Source organism: Carassius auratus, chromosome 48 (assembly GCF_003368295.1).
Source record: "Carassius auratus strain Wakin chromosome 48, ASM336829v1, whole genome shotgun sequence".
Lineage (NCBI taxonomy): Eukaryota > Metazoa > Chordata > Actinopteri > Cypriniformes > Cyprinidae > Carassius > Carassius auratus.
Window position 1 is genome coordinate 362,618 of NC_039290.1, and position 18,685 is coordinate 381,302.

The following is an 18,685-nucleotide window of genomic DNA, read 5'->3' on the forward strand; positions in this document are numbered from 1 at the left end:
ATATGTGCTTTAACTTTCGCTGTCTAATTGAACACAAATGCTTAGCTATCGATCTATCAAACACAACACTAGTGATTGCTTTCTCTGTCGTTGTGTATCTCCACAGCCGTCACCAGAGTACCCGAATTTCCAGTATCTATGCAAACTGTGTTCAGTCCACGTGGAGAACATCCAGGGTGCTCACAAGCACATTAAAGAGAAACGTCACAAGAAGAACATCATGGTGAGGACTGCTTTCTGTGCTGCTTTTTATAAAATCCACACTGACTTTTTAGCATACAGTACAGACCAAAAGTTTGGAAACATTACTATTTTTAATGTTTTTGAAAGAAGTTTCTTCTGCTCATCAAGCCTGCATTTATTTGATCAAAAATACAGAAAAATACAGTAATATTGTGAAATATTATTACAACTTAAAATAATAGTTTTCTATTTGAATATACTTAAAAAAATAATTTATTCCTGTGATGCAAAGCTGAATTTTCAGCATCATTCCTCCAGTCTTCAGTGTCACATGTAACATCAGTCGATCACATGATCATTTAGAAATCATTCTAATATTCTGATTTATTATGAGTGTTGGAAACAGTTCTGCTGTCTAATATATTTGATCAATAAAAGGATAAAAAGAACTGCATTTATTCAAAATAAAAATAAAAATTCTAATAATATATTTTCTTTACTATCACTTTTTTATCAATTGAACACATCCTTGCTGAATAAAAGTATTGATTTTATTTTAAAAAAAGAAAGAAAAAAAATTACTGACTCCAAGTTACTGACCAGTAGTGTATATTGTTATTACAAAATATTTATATTTTAAAAACATAGCTTCTTTTAGTTTTTTTTTATTCATCAAAGTATCCTAAAAAAGTATCACATGTTCTGAAAAAATATTAAGCAGCAGAACTGTTTCCAACTTTGATAATGAATCATCATATCAGAATGATTTCTAAAGGATCATGTGATAATAATCCTAAAAATGCAGCTTTGCATCACAGAAATAAAAGATAATTTAATGTATAATACATTTAAAAACAATTATTTTAAATTGTAATAATATATCACAATATAAAAAAAAAATCTGTATTTTTGATAAAATAAATGCAGGCTTGATGAGCAGAAGAACATTAAAAAATAGTAATGTTTCCAAACTCTTGGTCTGTACTGTAGGTTTTTCTGTGCTAGTTTCTGCTGACAAACTTTTATGTCAGCCGATATCTACATAAAGTGTCCTCTGATAGTTTAAGTTAATATTTCAGTCATTTATTGATACATTTGCATGTTCTCTGCTGTTGATTAACGGTCACATGACATGCATTTAAATAGATAAAATATATAATCTTTATTAGTTAGTGTTTGATTTTGTAAACCCAAACCTTTTTTAGTTGTGAAAGTGTCTCAGTCATTACATTCAGACAACCAATGTTATTTTAGTATTTGGAGATACTATTGCAGTTTTTATTAATATTTTCTTTTAAATTTTGATGTTTTCTCATTTCGTTTAAATTTTTGTTGAAGGATTAGTAATTTAGTTTTATTTTTGCCTTTCTCGATTTTTATTTCCTTCTTTTTTATGTTTATATAGTTTTTATAAACATATTTTATTTCAGTTTAGTCATATTTATTTAGTACATCAAGTTAAACCTGATGAACAAGTTAAAGAAATGTTGTTTTGGTAACATTGGTAGTTTATTTTGTTTTATGTTATGTTTTATTTTATTTCAAGTAATGACTTTTTTATGGTTTAAGTTGGTTAACTTAATCAAACCGCTGAAATGCTGTAATTTTCTTCCCACCAAAATATTGGAAATTATATAAGTTATGTTATCAGGTAGGGCTGCACGATATATCGAAATTATCATAATATTGCAAAAATAAATATTGCAATATGCATATCGCAAGGGCATGTGATATCTCAATTTTAATAATAGGCTACTTAAATCAAAACATTGCAAAAGTTTTAGTTGGACGCATATAGCAGAGAATTGCTTGACATCAAAAAGAGTTATTTGCAACAAGTTGCAGAAAACAGCTCTTTGTCGTCTCGGCTTGCCGTCTTGTTTCACACCTGAAGCACGCTCAAATCTATTTAATCTATGCTTGTAAACGGTGTATTTCTTTTTTCTTCTTTTTTATTAATTGTTTACTTGCCTTTTATCATGTTTGAACTTTTGAGTCACTGATGTTAAAGTAACTTTCTGTTTTGTGACTTTTATTTCTGTTATGTAATTGCTGGTCACTTTCAGAAGTTATAGTAGTTATTTTCCAAGAAACAATGTGAAAAATAGTTTTATTTATACATATTTTAAAATATAATTGAAATTGATTTTACACACTTTAAGCAATATCGTATGACATATAAAATATCGCAATTTTTAACAAGGAATCGCATATTGCATTTTTCTTCAGTATTGCACAGCCCAGGTTTGCTAACGAATGCTGCATGTTAGGGCTGTCAAAATAGCTGAAAAACTTCATTCGAATTTTGTACTTAAATATCAAAAGTCTAATTATATTCAAATTTAAAATGCATAATTTCAGTTAGAGTGAAGAAAAGCGGCCACAAGAGGGCGCATCAAGCAAAATATTACTAATGCACGTTTATTCAAAGCATAAGAAAACATGACTGTGGAAAAAAAAACATATTTAAAATAATATTAATAAACCAATAAAAATTAAGTGGCTTAAAAAACTATAAACAAAACGGCGTCATGTATGCATGCATAGTTTAATACAAAGGTGGAAAGACAGTCATGCAGAATAATTTTTTACATTTAAAACATGAGATGCAGTGGGATGGGGAACAAAAACCCACGTCTTGAGATGTTTTTAAAAAGTTGAACTTAAATTTTACATGGCTTTCTAAACGTGGATCTTTTGTGCGAGACGCAAGTCTAATATTAAGTCTAATATTTGAAATTAGATTTTTTTAATTTTAACAGCCCTACTGCATGTCACTGTTAGCATGCTAAAACCCTCTCAGGAAAGATGCTCTAGCTAAATATAGGATCTTTTGTATCGGATTTGACTCATTTGTGTTGTTTATCCTCTTGTTTTTGTACGTTTGCAGGACAAGCAGGAGGAGAACGAGTTGCGATCGCTGCCAGCTCCCTCTCCGGCCCAGTTGAGGGCGCTAGACTCGGCCGTGCTGGAAGCGGCAGAAGTGCATGGCATCTCAGAGGAAGACTTCGCGCTAAGGCAAGCCGTGGTGCTCCGGATGGAGGGGATTATACGCAAACAACTCACAGGTACACTGCTTAGCTAAAAGCTTGCACTAAACTTAAGTGAAAATGAAACAATCTCTTCCAGTCCTCTGAATGTATAAATTCTTCACTCGTCCTTTCTTAGCTTGCTCTCTCCGTCTGTACGGCTCCTGTCTCACCCGCTTCGCCTTCAAAACGAGTGACGTCAACATCGACGTCTCTTATCCCTCCTCTGTGAGTCTGAGCAAACGTTCACGAGCTGCTTCTGTGGATATGTGTCAGTGCTTTTGACTGTGTTGTTATTAACTCGTTTGTGTTGTGCAGATGACTCAGCCTGATGTGCTGATCCAGGTGCTGGAGATCCTCAAGAACAGCAGTAGGTTTCGCTTTAATTCATCCACAAACCATTATAACTAGAGGTTGACCGATGTATCGGTTTTGCCGATTAATCGGCACCGATAGTTGATTGCTGGAACAATCGGTTATCGGCAAAGATCCATGCCGATAGTTTTCCGGGTTGCGCCCGTTGCTGGAGCGGCTGAGAAGGGTCTGTTTTCATTATACAGTATGAGAGCGGCCTCTAGTGGTTGAAATCACTGACAGCACGTGCTGTTTGTCTAGACACGTAATGCTGAACGCTGAACAGAGCGAGAAACTTGAGACCCGGATTTAAATGCAGCTGACAAAGAAAGTTTAAAAAAAATAGTGCTTCATTTTCAGTAATTAAAAGATAAATAAAATTAATGTTTCATGCCGTGATTTTATAACAATAAAAATGTGAATACACACAGAATTTTTTAAGGGGAAAAAATCATTAGGCTTCTCTTAAGGAAAAAAAAAAGTTGTGTTATGCCTTCAAATAATTATAAATGCTGAAAGAAAATTTGGTAACAATAAAAAAATATATATATATATGGTGAGAAAAAATAAAACATTTCATAGGGCTTTAAACTTAATTTTTCTTAAACTTTTATTAAATTGATGTAAAATAGTATGTTTCGTGATTTTAATTAATTAGACTTAATTTTAAAATGTTTTTATTTTATAAATGTGTATGTAACTTAAAAGCATCACAAGTAAATCTGAAAGGGAAAAATAACAAAAATGTCCAATTACTAAATATATAAAACATAGTAGAACATTTGTTAAAAAAAAATATATATATATATATATTGTATAAAATATTTTTATATTATAAATGTGTATGTAACTTAAAAATAAATCTGAATGGGATTTTTTTCTTTTTTTTTTTACAATTAATAAATATAATTTTTTTTTACAAATAGTATACATTTGACCTATTATTAATTGGTATATAAAATATTTACATATAACTTTTACATAAAAAATGGGGAAAATAACTGAAATGTAAAATATTACTAAATATAAATATAGAAAAACAGTTACTACGAGTCCAACTCATTTAAAACAAAAATGTGTAAACGTAAAGTTTTATTTGCTAATATTTTTGCTTATATAAGTCTACAATACTAATTTGAGTGATTTAAGACTTAAGATCAGAAGGTTTGTAATATATAAATATGCTACAGTTTCGAGGGCTAAGATTAACTGAAGTTTCACTTCTGTTTTCAGTGGAGTTTGCTGAGGTGGAGTCAGATTTTCATGCCAAAGTCCCCGTTGTTTTCTGCAGAGATGTGGCCAGGTCAGTTTAACGTTGGCAGTAAAACGCTTCTATAAATAGTCATTGCACACAGAGAATAAACATCTGAAGACATCAGCAATAGCCATCATAGCTGATAAGAGTTGTTTGATTTCTCTACAGTGGGTTAATGTGCAAAGTGAGTGCAGGAAATGATGTCGCGTGCCTCACCACCAATCACCTTGCAGCTCTGGCCAGACTGGAGCCAAGGCTCGTGCCTTTGGTTCTGGCCTTTCGTCACTGGGCCAACGTACGTATGACTCGGCGCCATCATGTTCTCCAGACTTTACATTAACTGTTTGTCAGTGAAGTCTAACGAGATTGTGTTTATCTGTAGCTGTGCCACATCGACTGTCAGACGGAGGGAGGAATCCCGTCCTACTCGTTGTCTCTGATGGTCATATTCTTCCTGCAACAGAGAGCCGAGCCCATCCTGCCCGTTTATCTAGGACACTGGGTATCAACTCATGTTCTAGTGAACCCTGAATGCATAGTTCCTAAATAGCATATAATCAATATATTAACATTAAAAATTAGCTGTTTTCTATTCCAGAGATAGTTCAGAATAGTATGTGTTAGGGCTGCACGATGTGTCGTTTAAGCATCGATATTGTGGTGTACGAATCCACGATAGTCACATCGCAGGATGTGTGATGTAGGCTGTCGTAGTTGATCGTTATTCATTAATTGTAAGGGCCAGCTGCTCCCCGGCCCTTGACGAATGTGATTCGCGGAGAGCGAGAGAGAGAAAGTGAGCGCGAGAGAGAGAGAGAGAGAGAGAGAGCGCGCGCGAGAGAGAGAGAGAGAGAGAGAGAGAGGGAGTGCGCGAGAAAGAGAGCGCGAAAGAGAGCGAGAGTGCGGGAGAGAGAGAGAGTGTGAGTGAGTGAGTGAGTGAGTGAGAGAGAGCGCGCACGAGAGAGATGGAGAGAGAGAGTGCGAGAGAGAGATAGAGAGAGCGCACGAAAGAGAGATAGAGAGAGCGCGCAAGAGAGAGCGCGCAAGAGAGATAGAGAGAGTGGGAGAGAGAGAGAGAGAGATATAGAGAGCACGCGAGAGAGAGATAGAGAGAGCGAGAGAGAGATAGAGAGAGCGCGTGAGCGAGAGCGCGGGAGAGATAGAGAGAGCGCGGGAGAGATAGAGAGAGCGAGAGAGAGATAGAGAGAGCGTGTGAGCGAGAGCGCGGGAGAGATAGAGAAAGCGCGGGAGAGAGAAAGAGATAGAAAGCGCGCGAGAGAGAGACAGAGAGAGCGCGCGAGAGCGAGAGAGATAGGGAGCGCGCGAGCGAGAGCGCGGGAAAGAGAGATAGAGAGAGCGCTTCAAACAACACGAGCGCTGTCTTGCTCTCTCTCCCTCGCACATATTAATCAATTGACGCGATGGTGTCGATGTTTAAATCATTTAAAATGAGAATGTAAATCTGCTCACCCCATTTTTGTTTGTAAGAAAAAATTAGATTAGATTTCATATCGCAATATATATCGCAGAAAAATAAAATATCGCAATGTAATTTTTTCCCAATATCGTGCAGCCCTAGTATGTGTTGTATTATGTTATTATGGCAACAGCATATTCACACATGAGATGCACATTCGACTTGTATGTAGCTTTCACCTGGATATTTGCTACTCATTAAAACCCTTTGTCAACAAGCATTTGCATTCATGATTTAGTTGACGAGTAAAATATTGCAATTTTATTTTTAAATATTACTTGGAAACCTTTTTTTTCGTTGACTATAGGACTGTGCTGTTAAATGTATTATCTAATTTAATTATTTTCACAGTACAAGTTAATTAAATTTATTTAAATAATAATTATTTACTGATTTTTTTTTATTTTTTCATAATTTGATTTAAACAAGTGATACTAATAGTGCAGAAATATAGTGTGTTATAATTGTAAGATAATGGAAATTAAATATTCAAAAAATATGCATTTATAATAATTATTATTTTCAGAATAAATTGTTTTGTGAAACTGACTTTAATAGACAAATAATGCATCAAACAGCACAGTACTATAGAGAATTGAAAAAAAACAACAACAATAATTGCAAGATAATATAGTCTATATATTTTATGCATGTTTATAATAATACATTAACATTATAAATTGATAAAAAAGTTGTTGTTTTTATTTAAACTGCACACTACTACAGTGAATGGAGGGTGTGGGGGTGTGATAATTGCTAGATTATAGACAAAAAAATGTCAAAGTAATATTTTACGCATATAATAATATAATTTTTCACAGTATAAATTTATTTAAAAATTGTTTTAAATCCACAAATACATCTAATAGCATGGTGCTCTAGTGAGTGAAATTTGATGATGTAACATCATATTTAATAAACATACTTATATTATTACATTTTTACAGTATAAATTGATTTTAATAACTGATAATTTTCCAAATAATAATTTTGCGTATTCAGAGTAATATGTTTTTAGAGCGCAGATTGATTAAAAATGATTTAAACAAGTATACATAAAACAGCACAGTAAGTATTTTCCATTTAATATTTTGTGTATTTAGAATATTTTTCTTTGCTTTAATTAATTTAGTCTTTATACATGAAAATACATAAAAAAAACTCCCTGGGAATTGAACCCACAACCTTGTGCTTGTTAACGCAATGCTCTACCACTTGAGCTACAGGAACAATCTACGAGATTAAAAAGACTCTGATCTAAATACATATCTCTATTCTTCTTTGATGTCTGCTCAGATAAAGGGCTTTGAAGAGAAGCGCGTGGATGAGTTTCACCTGACGGGGATCGTGTCGGACTCGTTCGTGGGTTGGGAGCACAGACCCGCTCCAGCAGGTGAGGGCCGCGGGGACGGCAAAGCCAAACCTGAACCCAAAACTCAGACTGAGAAGAAAGAGAAGAAGGCCCAACACGCTAAGGGCAAGGTGAGCGCTTCACTGCTGCTCAGGACTGTATTAAAGAAGCCCTTAGGTGAGTACTATCAGAATTGTTAGTAACTCGTGTGTGTGTGTGTGTGTGTGTGTCCAGACTCGTCTGACGCTGGAGGAGCCTGTGAGCGTGTCTCTCGGTCAGCTGTGGCTCGAGCTCCTGCGCTTTTACACGCTGGAGTTTGCGCTCGAGGAGCACATCATCAGCATCCGTCTGAAAGAGCTGCTGCCGCGGGAGCTGAAGAACTGGCCTCGCCGCAGACTCGCCATCGAGGGTGAGACCGCAGACGTCTGAGATCCAGTGCATTGTGAACACTTCATTAGTGGCTGACTTCCTGAAGAGGGAGCACTTGCTTGGTTGTGTTTTTTTCTGTTCATTCAGCAACAGTCGTGTTGGAAAACTGTTCCAAATAAGATTGGTTGAGTGGTTGTTGCTCTCTTTTTTTAGGGATGCACCGATAATGAAACTCAAAACAGTTTAATAGACAAAACAGTATATGTTCTAGCTGATAAGCTGTTTATTTATTATTTTCATGTTATGGATAAAAACTGATAATGTATCATATTAAAATGCTGTGCTGTTTTGTCTAAATTAAAAACATAACTCTAAAAACAATATTTTTCATTTATAATATATTTAATTAATAGCAGTTCAAATAAACACAAATAAAAACATAAAATTAATAAACATACTACAGTAACTTTGATTACAGTAATTTTAAAATACTTGAATAGTATATCAGTAATACTAATTGTGTGTATATATATATATATATATATATATATATATATATATATATATATATATATATATATATTATAATATTAATATGCAGAATATTTATATAGCATGACTGTCTAACATTTGTTATAGTAAATAGCAATTCATATGGTATATTTAAATATGTATTTTTTTAAATGATAAAAAATGTTAACATCAAACTTTTGATCAATGTTGTATATTTAGAAAAAAAAAAAAAAATATATATATATATATATATATATATATATAACATCTTTTTTTAATCCTAAATGGTAAAAACTAATGTAAAATAACAAAAAAGATTAATTTTCATTTAAAAAAAATAAATATATATATATATATATATATATATATATATATATATATATATATATATATATATATATATATATATATATATACACACACATTTGGATTTAAAAAATGCACTAATAAAAGCGTTTTTGTAACATTAATTAAATGCTTAGTTATTGTCCATTGTTAGCTCATGTTAAGTCTTATTGCACAGGTAATCTAAAACTGAACACATTTCTATATCCAATATCAACTGACGCTGATAAACAATATCAAACAGCACAGTGTTTTACACTTTCATCTGTTTTTACGTGCTCTTTGTTTGTCACATTAAGATGAAATCAGAAAAGGAGCTGTAAATGACTAAATCATACGTTTCAGATCCGTTTGCGTTGAAGAGGAATGTGGCTCGCAGTCTGAACAGTCAGATGGTGTTCGAGTACATCCAGGAGCGTTTCCGCACGGCCTACAAGTATTTCGCCTGTCCGCAGAGCAGGAACGGAGCAAACGCCCGCCGTGGCTTTCTGAGAAAGAGACTCAGACGTTCTCGCATGGCACGATCCCGCAGCCTGGACCGAAAGAAGAGCGGCGAGGGAGACGCAGACAGCAGTGATGATGAAGATGAGGAAGAAGAGAGCCTGAGAGCAGGGTTCAGCGAACTCCTGTTGAGCGACGGTGGGATGGACGCCGGATCTGAGGACGTTTCCCAGGATCACTCCACAGCCGCATCTCCCTCCGCCCTCAACGGCCTGAGGATGGACAGCGATGAGGAGGAGGATGAAGAGCAAGACATGGAGAAACGGGACAGTATCGCACCAGAAGATCTGCACTATGTCTTTGACAGGATGATCTTCACTGGAGGAAAGGTAATTGCACAGGATACGGAAATATTCGTAGTGCTTGACTCTGCAGAACTTTTCATTTTTAAATCAGATTTCCAGGTTTGGAGATGACGTGGGAATTTCTATAGTGAATATACATTTCTATGTGCGCTTGGCTCTAAAAACAGGTGGATATTGATTAGGGCTGGGTAAAAAAAAAAATATTTTTCGATTAATCGTTTTTTAAAATGTGGTTGATTGAAGAAAATAAAAAAAAAATATATATATATTTTTTTATGATTGTTTTATCTTAAAAATGAAATAATTTGATCCTGTTTGATCAAGGAATGTGACTGTTCTGACTTTTTTCAGCATACATCTTTCATCTTGCATCAAACTTGTATTTATTTAACATAATTGTATGCATTTGAAAATTAGAGATGTGTTCTGTTTTAATGTACCTACAATAAAAGAGTTTAATATACAGGTTTGTGGCTCTTAATTTCTTTTTAAGAGAACTTATGTTCACTGTTCTTTTTTATAAATATAGTATTTGTATTAAATCTTTATACATTGAGTTGAATCGAGTGAATAGAAAAACGATTTGAGAATCGAACTCGTAATCGATTTGAGAGCTTCTGAATCGAAATCGAATCGCTCTGGAACATCTGAATCGATTCCCAGCCCTAATTACGATCATGTGTGTAGTTTATGTGGAGTAAAACGAGTCATTTCAGTGAATCAGTCAAAATGGCCTGAATGATGCATTCGCAAACTCATCTGGATTTTTAAACAATCCTTATTTGATCATTTTAATTTGCCAAGTTAAAACCAAAACGTTAAATGTTTGTTTTACGCTCAACGAGGCTGCATTTATTTGATCAAAAATACAGTAGAAACATTAATATTTTTTATTTAAAATAAGTTGTTTTTATTTGAATATATTGTAAAATGTAATTTATTTCTGTGATGCGCAGCTGTATTTTCAGCATCATTCCTCCAGTCTTCAGTGTCACACGATCTTCAAAAAAAAATCATTATAACATGCTGATTTGCTGCTCTAGAAACATTTCTGATCACGATTAAAAAAAGGTCTAAAGGCACAGCAGCAAAAAAATGAGTATTTGATTGTTAAAGACGATGGAATATGCATGGAATCTAACAATTCAGTCATTTGGAGTCAATTTTTGTTATATTGTATATATTATAATATGGTTAATACTATGTGCATCACATGTTATGTTAAGTAATTTGGTGCTGTTGTGCTTTACAGCCTCCAACGGTCGTGTGCAGCATCTGTAAGCGAGACGGCCACCTCAAAGACGAGTGTCCTGAAGACTTCAAGAAGGTCGAGCTGAAACCTCTGCCGCACATGACCATACGCTTCAGAGAAATCCTGGACGGACTTTGCATGCTGTGTTACCGTGAGTGCTACTGCACCATTGTCCATATTTAAAGGGATAGTTCACTCAAAAATTTACATTTTAAATCAGTGATTCATGGGTGAACCGTTCCTTTAATACGCCAACACACCCAAATCATCCCAGTAGTCACTTAGGAGCTTAAGTGTGTATATTTGGGTTTACCCTGACGTTTACGTCAGGTTGAGACGTGATGTGTTTGTGTTTGTGTTTGTAGGTGAGTTATCGCCGTCTCTCATCGAGCAGCAGAAGAGGGAGCAGATTCTGGGAAGTCTGGAGCGCTTCATTAGAAAAGAGTACAACGGTGTGCAATCACGTGTTCATACTAGAGTCCGTATTATTACAAAAAAAATGGTTGTCAACTAAGTTTTTTCCCCTCACTATAAAAAGTTCATGAAACGATAACTGAGACTAAATCAACATGCATTATCATTGACGGAAAAAAAAGATGAGACTACCGTATTTTTCGGACTATAAGTCGCACCTGAGTATAAGTCGCATCAGTCCAAAAATATGTCATGATGAGGAAAAAAACATATATAAGTCGCACTGGACTATAAGTAGCATTAATTTAGAACCAAGAACAAAGAGAAAACATTACCGTCTCCAGCCACGAGAGGGGCTGGAGACGGTAATGTTCTCTATTGGTTAATTTCTCTCGGTTCATGTCAAATTAATTTTGATAAATAAGTCACACCTGACTATAAGTCGCAGGACCAGCCAAACTATGAAAAAAAGTGTGACTTATAGTCCGGAAAATATGGTAAAATGTAGTGAAAAAAACATTTTTATTTTTGTTGGAAAGAAGTGTCCAAAACACTTCTGACTGCTGTACAAGGTCTTTTATCAAGACCTCAGATCCCCTCTGTTAAACGGCTCCGTTATAAATCTGTACACTAGATGAGGTCAAAAAAAAAACGATATTCTATAGATCTGTTCTTATTAGCGAAAGAGCAACTTCTGATGAAATGTACAAATAGATTTCTCAAATAAACAACGGTCATTGCAGTTAAAATTGAGCAGATTATAATTTGTATCATTTTAACCCATATAAAGTAAGACTAAAATATGACAAAAACACGAGTTTATTTAATTTATTTATTTTTGTTTTACTTACCTTGGGTTCAGCTGAAAAAGTTTGTGCATCTCTGACTTATGGTGGTGTAAAAAAAAAAAAAAAGAAATCATCATCACAGCCTGTGAAAAAGGTCTGTTTGTGGAAAAAAGAAAAACTAAACATGCATTATTGTATCTATTGTGTGAATGAAAACAATAAGTAGTTGTCATGCTTTCAGTTCATTTCTAAATGATTTGACTTATGCTTGTCACATTGCCGTATTATTTATTTCCAAGAACCGCCCACTTAGACGGGAAGTAGCATGTAAAACCACCGACTACAGTTCGGAAAGAAAAAAACACTGAGTTTCGTCCAAGGGAAAACGAACCAAGGTTATAATGATTATAAACGGATCGGTTAACTGCAGTATCACTACTTTCTGATATAAATGAATCTCTATTCTGTGTGTTTTTTGGTCAGATAAGGCCCAGCTCTGTCTGTTTGGCTCTTCTAAGAATGGCTTTGGCTTTCGTGACAGTGACCTGGACATCTGTATGACACTGGAGGGTCACGACACCGCTGAGGTCAAATCTGGTTACCCCTTCAAAAGAGGGACATGCAAATTAAATTTTTTCCTCATATTTACACTTTTTTTGTATGATTAGGCAAATATAACAAACATACCTTGTTTTTCTTTAATTAAATTTTTGTGTAATGCCAAGTTTCATAACAACTATAATGTGTCGATGACTGATTTCACTTACTTTATATGGTGTTTTGTGTTTAAAATCAGATCAGTTTGTATTATTGGCTTTTCTTAGCCAATTATCGACTCTCCTGATGTTTTACTGGTTTTGCTTTCTTGTTTTCCTCGCAGAAGCTGAACTGTAAGGAGATCATCGAGGGTTTAGCCAAGGTGCTGAAAAAGCACACAGGTACGGGAGTGATATATTTTGTGAAACTGAAGTCAGTGTGAGTTGATTGTTTCGCCGCGCTGACGGATTCATTTGTTGGCGTGGTTCAGGTTTAAGGAATATCTTGCCTATCACAACTGCTAAAGTGCCTATAGTGAAGTTTGAACACAGACAGAGCGGACTGGAGGGAGACATCAGCCTCTACAACACACTGGTGAGACACACTCTATAAAACTGTACTGCATGTTGTTATATTATTTTATATTGCATTCAACTTTTCCAGCCTGGTTCTCATAAGAGCACTTGGAGATTTGTTTTGGTTCTGACAATGCACAAAGTGTGACCCATTAAAGTAACTATACAAAAATAATAACAATAATAGTGATAATATGGTATCGGTATTATCGGTATTATTAAAACGGTATTATCGTGGTATTGAAATTTAGATAAAGTGCTCATAATACAGTATAACAGGTTAAAAAACTGTTTTTCTTATAACACAAATAACTGAACATTTAAATACAATAAAGCAATACAGAAACTATATAAAGTTAAAAGTTTTGCACCGATTAAAGTGCAAAATATTATCTCTTTAGTTCACCATTAACATTCACAATGAGCAACAGCTACATTTGCTACAGAAGTTATTAATTTTTGTTAACTCATTAAATAATACAGTTGCAACTTTAGATTTTATCAACGTGTTATTAAATATTGGAATACCTAAGATGAATGAATGTTCAGAAGAATTTTTCATTGGCAGTTTATGTTAACTAATGAATTAACTTTAAAAATGAAGTCCTAATGTAAAATGTAAATTAACAATAAAAAAAATCAAAACCGTTTCAAACAATTTCCATGTCATGTTGTAGTCCAGATTAAAATAGCCTATTAAGACTTAATACTTAAGTATTTGGTACTGTGATGAACATCATAACAAATACACAAATCTGATTGGCTATTTAAAATGATTAAATATGTTTCAGAAAGTATGGCAGCTGCTTTATTTATGGGGTTTCCAGGATATGGACATTTTCTGCAGTTTAGCGCCATCTGCTGTCAGAGAGTGAATGTGCTTTCATTCAGCACGTCTCTCACGTGTTCCTCCATGTGTTTCTCATGCGTGCTTGTTTACATCAGAGCGTCTTTCAAGCAGCATACAGCGGTGTTGTGCATTTTGACCAGCTGATGGGAATAGTATTCTTAAAATGCATTCCAAATTCTGAATAATTTGTTATATATAATTATTCACGGTATTTAGAAGTGCCCATGATAACAATATTGTGCATAGTAATTACTGTGATATATCGCATTACCGCATACCGGCACAAGTCTAATATCATTGCACTTTTTAGTTTTTTTAAATAAAATATAATACTATTATATTTATATATTTTTATATATTATGTGATAATGCTATTATATTTTAAAATAAAAAGGGAGTATTAAAAATACAATTATTTATAGTAAACTCAAAAATAAAATTCAAACATTTAAATTTTTTTTTTTATATATATTTTTATGTTTGTATCCTTTTCAAATAACTTTTTTTTTCTTTCTTTCTTTTTTACACCGCACAATTCTTATTTTAGTCGTGCATGCACCACTTATGTGCACCCCTTATTATATTATATATTACATTCTGTTATGTATATATGAAAAATTGGCTTTATTTTTATTATAGGTATTTAAATTGATTTATTTAAGTTGAATGTTGTTTTTGTGTGTCAGGCCCAACACAACACCCGGATGCTGGCCACATATGCTGCTTTAGACCCTCGTGTGCAGTTTCTGGGCTACGCTATGAAAGTATTTGCCAAGGTAAGAACTTTGTAAAAAATTATTTTAACTTGCAGAATGCACACAGTTGCATAAAATATTCCCTATAACATTTAAGACTAAAAGAACATGTGCACGAGTAGCTCATCTACAGTAGTAGTACAGTTACATGCATGTTCATTTTGATTATTGCATATTCTTAAAAAAGCTCAACCTTTTGTTGACAAATGTAAATTCTACATGAATTAAACTTTATTTAATCTTTTTTTCTGATGTTTTGAAATAAAATAATGCTTTTATTCTGGAAGGATGCATTAAATCGATGAAAAGTGACAGTAAAGACATTTATAATGTTACAAAAGATTTATATTTCAAATAAATGCTGTTCTTTTGAACTTTCTATTCATCAACAAATCTAGAAACAATGTATCGCAAAAATATTAAAGGGATAGTTCACCCAAAAAATAAAAAAATTCTGTCATTAATTATGTTGTTTCATTTTTAGGTGAACTAACCCTTTTATCAGCACAACTGTTTGCAGTTTTGATAATAATCAGAAATGTTTCTGGAGCAAATCGTCATATTACAATGTTTTCTGAAGGCTCATGTGACACTTAAGGCTGGAGTAATGATGCTAAAAATTCAGATTTGATCACAGAAATAAATTACATTTTAAAGTTTATTCAAATAGAAAACTGTTATTTCAAATTGTAAAAAATATTTCAAAATATTACTGAAATTACTGTATTTTTGATCAAATAAATGCAGCCTCAGTGAGCAGAAGTTACTTTTTGTACCCCAAACTTTCGAACAATAGAGTACGTTTTGAAGAAAATGGTGAAGGGAAAATAATTATAACAAATAATTTTTATTCCAATTAACAAGAGCTCATAAAGCAGATGATTTATAAAAGTTTGCAATATTTTAATTGTGTACCATGTTCACCTAGACAATTTAAGCTACCTTTGCTGGCCCTTAACACCACACAACGTAGCTTAATTTGTCCTGGTGGTAACAAGAGTCGACAAATCTTTTCTCCTGCAGAGGAAACCTGTGGCTGCATATGACTTTGCAGAAATCAAAAACCCAGTTTGAGGTAGTTACCAGTGATAACCCAGAGTAATGGTGATGATGCTCAGGCGCTAGGGACCTCATTCTAGAGGGGGAGGGGCCAATTTCATGGTAAGCTACCGCCTGCTCATCATGACGTATTTTTGGACTGATGCGACTTATACTCAGGTGCGACTTATAGTCCGAAAAATACGGTAAATTGACAAAAAGCGCACCATTTTCCTCCCGCCTAAAATGTATTCGTCTTAGATGGGCATGTCATGTGACCAGAATGCCCCCCTCCCACATTCCCCACACAATTCTGCACAGTGTGCTCAAGAAAGGCCATACCATTGAAAGGCCTAAACTGAGTTACAAAGGGGTACCGAAAAGAGATCTGATAGATTTCGATCTATCATGCCAATCAGCTCCTGGATCCAGGGAGCCAAAAACCCTGTTGAATGGAGGGCTGATCTATTCAGAGGAAAGGCTCAAGACCATGCTAGACATCGTAAACATGATTTATGCAATCCAATAAATATCTGTGGCTTGTTGTTACCTGAATTGTCGCTCACAATACCGCACATACCATTGTCGTACCATGTTTTCATTACGTTATCCTTTTTTCAGTGCATTGAAAAGTACTGGATGCTATAGTATTGACTACATGCACACTAGGGGAAAATGTAAATTTGTGTGTTTTGCAGCGCTGTGATATTGGTGACGCCTCCAGAGGAAGTCTGTCCTCCTATGCTTACATCCTCATGGTGTTGTATTTCTTACAACAGAGAGAACCACCAGTTGTCCCTGTGTTACAAGAGGTACATAGCACTTACACAGAAGTACAGTGGCAGTACCATGGTGCACTGATTGTATCAGATATCAGTACTATGGTACTGAATGAGTGTGCTCTTCTGCAGATATTCGATGGGAACGCTGTTCCTCAGAGGATGGTCGACGGCTGGAACGCTTTCTTCTTTGATGACCTTGATGAGCTTGTGAGTGGGATTGATTTGAGATCGTTTCTGAGCAAGGCAATTTCGTTTGTGTCATAGAACGTTGAAGAGGTTTCATTCGACTTGAATTGTTATTAATTTAATTTATTTTCTTTATATAAGAATTTATATTAATACCATTTATATTATTTTATATGTAAGATAAACCATTTAATATTTACTTTTCACTATATACACAAATAAAAATTTATTTTTATGTTATTTATAATTTGTAATAATAAATCCTCTGTTATTTAGAGACAAGTAATTACAAAAAAATTATATTATTTATTAAAAATAAATATATACTATCAGTTATTGTTTTTTTGTGTGTATTCAGTGACAAGTAATTTTAAAAATAAAGAATATGCTTAATATTATAATTCTAAATAATATCAATAAATACATATAATCAGTTATGGATCTTCTTTATCTAGTGACAAGTAATTACAAAAAAATTAAGAAGATCCATAAATGATAGTATGTATTTATTGATATTATTTATAATTATACTAAACTTTTTTTTTTGTAATTACTTGTCACTGAATACACAAAGAAAACTGATAGTATATATGTATTTTTAAATAATATTAATCCAATTATTTTTTGTAATTACTTGCCACTAAATATTTGTTAGTTATAATTATAATACTTAGTAATCAAATTTTTTTTTCATTTTCAATAAACATGCAAAGAAAACCAATAACTGATAGTATACTACATTGTTTATATTATTTATAATTATAATATTAATTATTATAATTGTGTATTTTGCAATTGTCACTAAATACACAAAGAAAAACAGTAAATGTTAGTATGTTTTGTTTGTTTTGTTGTTAACAACGACAACCACAAGAAATAATTTACATATATTTAGCCAACCTCACTTAACATGACATGCGTTTAGTTTGTAATACCGTATTTTCCGGACTACAAGTCGCACTTTTTTCAGGTGCGACTTATCAAAATTAAATTGACATGAACCAAGAGAAATGAACCAAGAGAAAACATTACCATCTACATCCGCCAGAGGGCGCTCTATGCTGCTCAGTGTTGCTGTAGTCTACACTGAAGACATAGAGCGCCCTCTCGCTGCTTTAGACGATATTGTTTTAACTTTGTTCTTGGTTCTAAATAAATGCTACTTATAGTCCAGTGCGACTTATGTGTTTTTTTCCTCATCATGACGTATTTTTGGACTGATGCGACTTATACTCAGGTGCGACTTATGGTTCCGAAAATACGGTAGTCTCATCTTTTTTTTCCGTCAACGATAATGCATGTTGATTTAGTCTCAGTTATCGTTTCATGAACTTTTTATAGTCAGGGGAAAAAACTTAGTTGACAACCATTTTTTTCGTAATAATACGGACTCTAGTATGAACACGTGATTGAACCGAAAAATACGGTATTTAACATTTGTACACTTGGAGACTGTAAACAAATTCTGCAGCCTGATGCGTTTTGAAGTGCACTCAGCATGCATCAGTGAAGGTGTGTGTTTCTGTTGTCCAGCGGCGGCGTCTGCCGGAGCTCCATCAGAATAAGGAGACCGTCGGGGAGCTTTGGCTCGGCCTGCTGCGCTTCTACACAGAAGAGTTTGATTTTAAAGAGCATGTCATCTCCATCCGCCAGCACAAACGCCTCACCACCTTTGAGAAACAGTGGACGTCCAAATGCATCGCAATCGAAGGTTTGCAACGCTTATTCTGAAATGCACAGAAATCTGTTATTTTTTTCAGGTTATTAATTATTTTATTTATTTATTTTTTATTAATTCAGCCTCTCCAGATCTGTTTTGCATCATA

At 34.0% G+C, this 18,685-nt stretch overlaps 1 protein-coding gene across 3 annotated transcripts in view; it reads left to right on the forward strand.

Annotated features, from left to right (window-relative positions):
- Positions 1-18,685, forward strand: part of LOC113065406 (terminal uridylyltransferase 4-like) — a 29,215-nt gene that overhangs the window by 4,060 nt on the left and 6,470 nt on the right. For 2 of the 3 annotated variants that reach the window (XR_003279018.1, XM_026236620.1), the window contains exons 4-22: positions 107-223; positions 3,074-3,251; positions 3,352-3,440; positions 3,531-3,582; positions 4,800-4,869; positions 4,990-5,116; positions 5,204-5,323; positions 7,595-7,780; positions 7,884-8,058; positions 9,222-9,706; positions 10,935-11,085; positions 11,300-11,386; positions 12,620-12,723; positions 13,017-13,074; positions 13,164-13,267; positions 14,785-14,874; positions 16,590-16,703; positions 16,803-16,880; positions 18,393-18,570. Coding sequence is in view for 2 of the 3 variants with exons in the window: in XM_026236620.1 (XP_026092405.1) it covers positions 107-223; positions 3,074-3,251; positions 3,352-3,440; positions 3,531-3,582; positions 4,800-4,869; positions 4,990-5,116; positions 5,204-5,323; positions 7,595-7,780; positions 7,884-8,058; positions 9,222-9,706; positions 10,935-11,085; positions 11,300-11,386; positions 12,620-12,723; positions 13,017-13,074; positions 13,164-13,267; positions 14,785-14,874; positions 16,590-16,703; positions 16,803-16,880; positions 18,393-18,570 (2,563 nt within the window). In the remaining variant the exon portion in view is untranslated. The remainder of the gene's footprint in view (positions 1-106; positions 224-3,073; positions 3,252-3,351; positions 3,441-3,530; positions 3,583-4,799; positions 4,870-4,989; positions 5,117-5,203; positions 5,324-7,594; positions 7,781-7,883; positions 8,059-9,221; positions 9,707-10,934; positions 11,086-11,299; positions 11,387-12,619; positions 12,724-13,016; positions 13,075-13,163; positions 13,268-14,784; positions 14,875-16,589; positions 16,704-16,802; positions 16,881-18,392; positions 18,571-18,685) is intronic. The other variant, XM_026236621.1, reaches the window with a different exon arrangement.